We start from the raw sequence: 8595 nt of genomic DNA, 5'->3' as shown, positions 1-8595 counted from the left end.
TTGGACATCTATACTTGGATCAAAGAAATCCCTTATTTGATTGGCCGAAATTTATGGTTCGACTATCTCGGCAGATACATGATAACAGCTGATCAACATCACATCCAACATGGTTTTAATCATATTTTAATAGTAAACAAACAACAACAGAGAGCATAATCGGACGCATTCTTCAGTGTAAAGCAGGTAAGTAACATCAGATTGTTTTTTACAAAGGGTATTCGTAAAATACATATACAATTTTTTGGAAAGTACAAAACAACAACATTATTTCATAAACCACCTATCATGCTATAGTTTTAACTGTAAATAACAGGTTTTTATCAGTACATATTTAAACCAGTGTGTAGATTGGCTCCCTCAGACCTACGCCTTGTCAATATTACACAGTGGTCTATGAATCTTTACCATTATTGATGAAAACAAACTGCTGTTATTGTAACTCAGGGTGTAACTGCTGTTGTTGCTGTTACTGTCAGTGTCTTGGAAGACATCCATGATACTGGCAAAAAATGAAAAATAGTCTTTCTAGATGTCATAATTATTTGCATAATTGCATGAGCATTTGTAGCTAGAGGTACAAATCCTAAAAAATGGATTCATATAAGGCTCAATATCTTTAATTGTTTTTTCATAGGCGGTAATGGTAACGTTTTTTCCTGTAGCTCAGTCCATATCGTAAACTTGGATATGTACATGTATGATAGCTCGTTTCGAAGCTGTGACATTTTCACATATGTGGTTAAATTTTGGGGTACGAAATGAGATTACTTTTTCCGTAAATTAGCAAACCCCGAACATCCTTTTGTGATGCGGCTCCTTGTGGTAAAATATCCCCTTTTTAACACAATAAGTTCTTTGAAAATTTAATACTTTGAACACATTCAATAGCTCCATAGTTTTTACACATTTATTCTATGTTCCTCTACTTTCCTAATCACCACAAATAATTAAGTTCAGTCATTTGTTAAAAATAGAAACATGTCAAATATCACTACACAGGGATTTTTTCTTTACACATGACTTTTGAGTTCCTCATTTCGAGGCACATTAGGCCTAGGATGTTGTCCCATATATGGAGGTATTAAATTATGCCCTTTACAGTCAAACAGTCATATTCAAGTTTAACCATGATTTGTCAAAATATCCTGATACATAAGAGGTCTCAAGTAATTATTATTACCATTATTTTAGGGAAAAAATTAATGTGACACTGATTCATCGACTTTATTATTGTCTTAACATGCTTAAAGAAAGTGTACATTTAAATTTGATCCCAAAAATTATGTCATTTGGCAAGAATGTTTACTGTTATTTTTCATGAAGGTACCCTCATTATGACCTTCATACATTTTGTACATTGTATATATAAATATGTGACATAGTGTCTCTCTGTCTTTATATTGGACTGGCATGACAGTTGGAAAGGCAAGAACTGTTAGTCAAAATAATTATGACCTCTTGAAAGGGTGTAATATTCAAATCTTTAAAGGTCAGTTAAATTAAGGAAATCATACTTACAGTAACATCTTCAAGTAAATAAACATGACTTGTAGACTAGTCATTAACAATATCTGTCAAATATCATGAATATATGACTTTTTATTGATTTTTTTATTTCAGAAAATATAATTTGTAATGGCTTCCTGTACTGTATCATTGAGAGCAACTGTGTTATTTTTTGTTGGAACATTTTTTTCTGTGGTATTGAATTTACTGCAAAAACAGCGAGGCATACCTAATTTTCCTATGGAATTTTATAATAGTTACCTTACATCAGACTGGTGGGTTCACCCAGTAGTTGGAGTAGCAGCAGGTTTGTACCTATACATTGCTATATATAATTACATGTATAATTACATGCTGAGTAGAATAAATCAAACAGTTCATGTAATGTATAAGTACAAAAAAATGTATTATACACATACAATTTAATGTTGTGTTGTATTATATATATCATGTACATGTATATACATGTAAAATGATGAATTACTTCTGAATATTTGAAAAATTTCAAATGTAATAACATAAACATAAAAACTGGTTAATTATAATTCAGTGTGGAATGCTGCAATTAAATGTTGTCATTTGTGGAAAAAAAAGTTTGATTTCTTACATTCTTGTATTTCAACATGCTATTTTTGCTATTTTGAGCCTATCTTATTCTTAGTACCTCTTCGGTTGTAATTTGAATAAAACTACATGCTGTGTTGATTGTGGTAAACAGTCTATGAGACTGACTTTACAATGTACACCATAAGGCAAATTAGTATCAAAGTCAACATACAATGTACATTTTCAACAAAGACGTGTTTCTATTTAATACCTTGTACATGTACCATAAGTCTGACTTGATTTATCTGTATCATTTGAATGTGGATAATTTGCTAAAGGTGTTACATGTACATTGTAAGTTATCATTCCATTTGATTAGCCTTTTATGTTTTTCAAGTTTATTTAGTTTATTGAATAATGCACATTTATACCCCTATGGGGTTGAAGGCCTATACATAAATAAAAAAAAACAAGTTTACAATACATCATAAAAAAAAATAATGAACAAAACATTATCATGATTATATACATTTGTATCTATCATGCAGTTGTTAAGTGAAAAGAAAATTTAATTTGATAAAACCTTCATTTTTAATGAATGACAATTGTAAACATAGGTAACAACAACAATTTATCCAATGCCAGATAAACGTTTTTCCCAACCTGAGCATCATCTCTGTTAAAACAATAAATTTTCTCTTTTGCAGCTTGTATAGGATTGTTGTACCCTTTCTTTGACCAGAAATTAGGAGAGCCACTTGTGTATAAAAGAGAATGGTCAAGTGTGATGAGATGTGTAGCAGTGTTTGTAGGAATCAACCATGCTAGTGCTGTATCCTTTATATATAGTTCTTCATAATATCATGAATATACATGCACATGTACATTTGTATGTGTATTGTAAAATTTACATTTCCAGGTACTGAGGTACATGTCATGTAGATATTTTCACCAGTATTTCTGGTAATTTTTCTATAATTTAAGTTTTATCAATATATATTGTAATTGTGAAATTCTTAAATATGAAATTTGGATAAAAACAAATTGAAAACACCTTATTTGATGCATTCTGTGTAATATTTTCAAAAGCATTCATGTGCAATGTACAAGAAAATTTATGTTTTCACTCGAACATAGTGAAAATTGATATAATAGTATATCAAACAAATTGGGGAATAATATTTTCAATTTTCTATGTATGAAATAACCCAAATTAGATATGTAAAAATTAAAAATAAAATAGTTGAATTTGGTAATGTTATGAGTACCTCCTCTAGTCATGATAGTTAAAATTTTCCCCATTATTTTTTATTAACAGTTAAACTATTCAGAATAAATTCTATTTATCGTTTTCTTTAAACTGTCTGTTGACGTGTTAATTGTTTTGCCATTTTTTAATACTGAGTACAAATATATGTTATAGATTTTTTCCTTAATCTTGTATTAGAGATTAGACTTCGCTGACAATTTCCAACTATCATTGACACTTGCAGCAATGTCTATAGGTCTGTGGTGGTTATTTGACAGATCTGGCAGTGGCTTTAGTTTGGGAGTTGGCATTGCTGTCCTGGCTACATTTATGACTCAACTAGTTGTTTATTCTGGAATTTACAGGTAATTAACTTAATTACTGAGTCTTCTGTTATAATGATGGATGTTTTTAATGTCCTTGACTGGCTATACAGCCCTTTCACGTTAACGAACATTTACATATACTCCCTCTCCTTCTGTGTCTTTAAAATAATAGACATGTTTTTTCTTGACTAAATTTTATTGTTTGTTCTTTATAATAACAGTTCTATACAAAGATGAACAAAAAATAAAATGTACGTTCCTATCTCTGTATTTCCTGATTTATAGACAATAGAAATACAGGTACAAGCAAAAATTCAAGCAGATGATTTGAAATAATGTCATCCTACATTGAACCTACATTTTGTATTACTAATTGGGACTTTAAAGACCATAGTCAAATTTGATACTGTTTGTGTTACTTAATTAAAGTTAGGAAGAGAAAGCATTGCTGATCGAAGTTTTTCTCAACTATTTAGGCTATAAAGTTGGTTCAAATACCAAATGTGCCTATACCCATTTCAGTAAAACATAGTTTATTATACAGAAGAAAAATAACATTTATAAATAATTTCCATGGCAGCCCTTTGTTTTAATTTAAACTTCCCAGCATTTAAAAAACATTCCTTTGTATTTTGTTACCTAACCTTTTTTTTTTAGATTGTGGTACAATGTTGCCTACACATATTTTTTTCTAATTTAATGTCATTATCATGATTATTGACTTGTCAGAGTTATTTTAGTCCAGTCAAACTAATGTTGAACCTCAAACTAATTGCAACAGAAAATGTTTGAGATCTAATCTATAGCAATTAGCCCCAAATATACACAGAAAAAAAGTCCTATAAAATCTAACTAAAGGAAAACTCAAAATCAGCATTTTCAATTTCCTATGGAAATTAACATTGGGAAGGGAAGACAACTCCGCAAAAACTAGGTTTTTTTTTTTTTGTCAGTTTTTGGTTGATTTTCTTAAAATTCATGTACATTGTAAAGCATGATAATTTGATGGAGTTCTTAGTTTGTATTTGACTATATAATTATATCATATTCTCCTCATGAAATTTACAAAACCGAAGTGTTATTGGCATTTTTATTGTTTCGTGCATTTTTCATTAAAGAAATTGCAAATTTGTGGCTATGTGACCATTTTGAAAAAATAATGTGAAATTTTGATATTGTTTATATCTGTAAATAATATTTTTTTCAGAATCTACCTTGTTTAAAGAAACTTTAAACCACAAAAAGAACAATATATATGCTTAATTATTTTTATTTAATTTAAAATTCTTTACCTTGACATGTTGAAAAATTTAATAAATGGTCAACTAATGAATTACGAAATTTAGGTTGTAGTTTGATAAAAGATGTGAAAACACCTTTTAAGGTGGTACCTAACACCTGAACTAAAATTAATTTGGCTCGTTTAATTTTCTTTAAATTTTGACAAAGTATTTAGTTTGACCCTTTGACAAAAATATAAAAATTCCAAAAACTTTGAACCAACCGTTTAATCAGAAAAATTACACTGGTTATATAGCAGTTTGACAAAAACTTATTTTGATCATTGAGAAGCTTGATATTCCCTTAAGTTGGCTTAACAACACAACGTCATTAAAACGATCTGCTGATTTTACAGAGTTATCTCCCTGTAGTGTTAGGTACCACCTTAAGTGGTTTGTTGTATAATGAAAGATGGCTAAAATATCACGAATCAATATATTCTGCTAAATAGAAGCGGTAAAGTCATGATTTTTTTATCAATTCTTCTTGATATTTCTGCCCTCTTTTTGCAGAGTTATCTCCCATTTCAATGCTAATTTCCATAGGAATTTTAAAATCGTGATTTTTTAGTCTTGCTCAATACATAATTTGTGGGACTTTTTCTGTGTATATTTGGGTTATAATGCTAAAGATTAAAACTTTAAAATCTTCTGTCGCAATTACTTTAAGGTTAGGGCCAAATTTATGCTTGATTGACTGGACTATATGGTCTTTACTGTACAAGGTCAATGTTTTTCTTATTTGGTTCTATTACTGGTAAAATTGTCACAATTTATCAATGAATAGTTACACATATTTTGTCAATGACAGTTTGGTAAATAAAAAATACACTTACACATTAAATTGTAATGCAATTGCCAAGGCACCATGATTGTTAGTATTTATATTTTCCCATCTGTTCCAGGTATACAAAAGCTGATTTCCTGTTTGTAAGATCATGGGTTCCATGTATATTTTTCTCTGGCGGTGTTACTTTTGGCAATATTGGAAGGCAGCTTGCAGTGGTAAGATATTTTATTTATATGAATGAGAAATTATTAGATTGTATCCAAAATATTACGGTATATTTTATTTTTCTGTTTGACTATGAAGTGAAATGATTGGTAAATCAGTAACTGTAAATTCAGAAATTATTGCCAAAACAAATTGTATGGGTTATATAATCACAATAATTTAAACTTGCATTATAAGTTTTTATATGAATTAAACAGGATTTTTTTATTAATATCACAAAAATAAAACAGGATTTTTATTACTGTGCTTATCCAGTGACCTTTGGGGTATCACAATAGCAATGGCTCAAACAGTTTACCAAATTGCAGTTAGATTTCTTCTCCAACTAACTGATCAACTGGTAAAATATTTTAGCAGATTGCTCAAGTGAAATGTTGTTAGTGCTGTAAAATCAAAAGTAATACTTACCATCCAGATCCAGTTAGTTGATATATTTGTCATTTGTTTCAAACACAAAAATGACTTACTAAAATATGAGTCACTGAATAAGAAGGTCTAATTTTGACATGGAAACTTCTATCATAAATAGATTTTATAAATAAATAGTTGAAAACATTGTTTTGTAAGTCTATAATTAATAGCTCCGTTTTCCAACAACAAGTTAGTGCATAATTGTAATTTGGATTTTTTTTTCTAAAGCAATTACTTATCTGCTACCATTAAAGGGAAATAATTTACATTACTGAAAATCAGCAAAATGTTGTCACAATGTTTGTCTGACAAATATCAACTTTCCTCATTTAATTTGTTTGTAACATTACTTTTATGATTATTAAACTTTTATCCTCTGTTTTGAAAAGAAACAATGAAATTTATTTTTAAGATGATTAAAATTTTGAAAAAAATTGTAGGCAAAATCAGAAGCCAGGTATCATTGATTAATTTTTTAGTGTACAATAACTCAATAAAAATTATTTCCCTTTAATGCCAGCAGATCAGTAATTTGTATAGAAAATATTATACGAATCATAATTACACAATAACTTTGTCTTAGAAGACAAAGCTATAAAATATACATCTACAAAACAATGGTTTGAACTATTTATTTATAAAATCTATTTATGATAGAAGTTTCCATGTCAAAATTAGATCTTCTTATTCAGTGACTCATACTATAGTAAGTCATTTTTGTGTTTGAAACAAATGACAAAGATATCAACTAACTGGATCTGGATGGTAAGTATTACTTTTGATTTCACAGCACTCACTTCATACTAACAACATTTCACTTGAGCAATCTGCTAAAACATTTTACCAGTTGATCAGTTAGTTGGAGAAGAAATCTAACTGCAATTTGGTAAACTGTTTTGGCCATTGCTATTGTGATACCCCAAAGGTCACTGGATAAGCACTGTAATATCACAAAAATAAAATAAATCGCTGTTTGCCAAAATCGCAATAATTTCTGAATTTGCAGGAGTTCTTTAGTCTTCTTTTATTTATTTGATAAATTGATTGTTTACAAGAGTTTGTGATGATATCAATATACACTCAACTGTCATGACTGTATGCACTTTAAATATAAACTAACAATTTATTTTGTATATATTTGCAGCCTGAAGAAGAAGAGGAAAAAGTAAAGAATGATTGAAATGGACAAATCAAGACTTTTATTTGATTATAGATCTGTAGACAAAAGTTTTATTTTGTTTATGTCATATTGCTGATATTACTCCAGAAGGTTGTTACAAGAACTTTTATCAGTCATATAAACGTACAGTGAAAAGTTTATTGGAACACTGATTTTAAAGTAAAATGTAAAATCTGGTCATGTGGATGTAAAGTTTGTTACATCTTAAACATTGTTGGATGTAATTGAATTCAGTTTGACAAAAAGGAAGGCAGCATAAAACAGGACGAACTAGCAGTCCTATCATGGCATTAGATTGGTATTAATTGGTGTTAAATCAAACATGTACAAATCCATTTTCTGGTCATTATGAAGATATCATTTCGGTTTTTTGGGGTGATGTTTGAATATTTTGCAAGGCAGAGTAAGGTTGTTATGATGTGTGGAAAATTGTGTTCAGTGTGTGTATTTGAAGAGTAAGTGTGCAAACATTTATCGATTTATGAATTACAAATGTGTGTGAAAGAATGGAAAAGATAATAGTGACTTTTGTATGAAATGAAACACATGTTATTGTTAAATATGCAAGTATGAAAAAGATGAGGCTTACAATTGTATGTATGAAATTGATCAAGTGTGATTGTGTAGTATGCATGTGTGAGAGTTGTATGAAATGGGACAAGTGTTTGTATGAAGTATGCATGCAAGAGGGAAAAATGGTCAAATGTATGAGTGATTTTTATGGGTTTGAACCAGGAACGCAAGAAAATTATCTTGTTTCTTAGAGAAACATCATTATTGTTGAGTTATAATATGAGAGAAAAGTTTATAATAAATGAAAAACAAGAAAAAAGTATAAATAAATATACATTGTTTGAATTCTTTTGCCCGAACAGGTAGGAATTACTTGATTAGGAGTAATTTTATAATTATATGTTGAAAATGGGATCCTTGGAAGTCTGAATGTGTTAATATAGTTCACTATAACCTTAGCATCATTTTATGAATTTAATGGATTACTGATCAAGGTTTCTAAGCAGTACATGTAGGTCAAATATATTCAGTGAATGGAATGGTTTTATGGTTTACATGGCTGTCTT

General features: G+C 29.2%; 1 protein-coding gene across 1 annotated transcript; it reads left to right on the top strand.

Moving 5' to 3' along the window:
- The first annotated feature begins 47 nt into the window (after nt 1–47).
- On the top strand, nt 48–8359 carry LOC139511691 (insulin-induced gene 2 protein-like). Its single transcript, XM_071298712.1, has 6 exons — nt 48–186; nt 1624–1816; nt 2763–2887; nt 3503–3669; nt 5816–5915; nt 7481–8359. Exons 2-6 carry the CDS (start codon nt 1639–1641, stop codon nt 7514–7516), a joined length of 606 nt encoding a protein of 201 aa, XP_071154813.1. The 5' UTR covers nt 48–186; nt 1624–1638; the 3' UTR covers nt 7517–8359.
- The last annotated feature ends 236 nt before the right edge of the window (nt 8360–8595 follow it).

The sequence above is a fragment of the Mytilus edulis genome, chromosome 2, assembly GCF_963676685.1.
Source record: "Mytilus edulis chromosome 2, xbMytEdul2.2, whole genome shotgun sequence".
In the NCBI taxonomy this organism is placed as follows: Eukaryota; Metazoa; Mollusca; class Bivalvia; order Mytilida; family Mytilidae; genus Mytilus; species Mytilus edulis.
This window is presented reverse-complemented; position numbering and strand designations above follow the sequence as displayed.

Coding starts and splice junctions, on each gene's coding strand:
- LOC139511691 (XM_071298712.1), top strand. CDS start 1,639: ATGGCTTCCTGTACTGTATCATTGAGAGCAACTGTGTTATTTTTTGTT. Junction 2,888..3,502: donor GAATCAACCATGCTAGTGCT/GTATCCTTTATA, acceptor ATCTTGTATTAG/AGATTAGACTTCGCTGACAA. Junction 3,670..5,815: donor GTTTATTCTGGAATTTACAG/GTAATTAACTTA, acceptor CATCTGTTCCAG/GTATACAAAAGCTGATTTCC.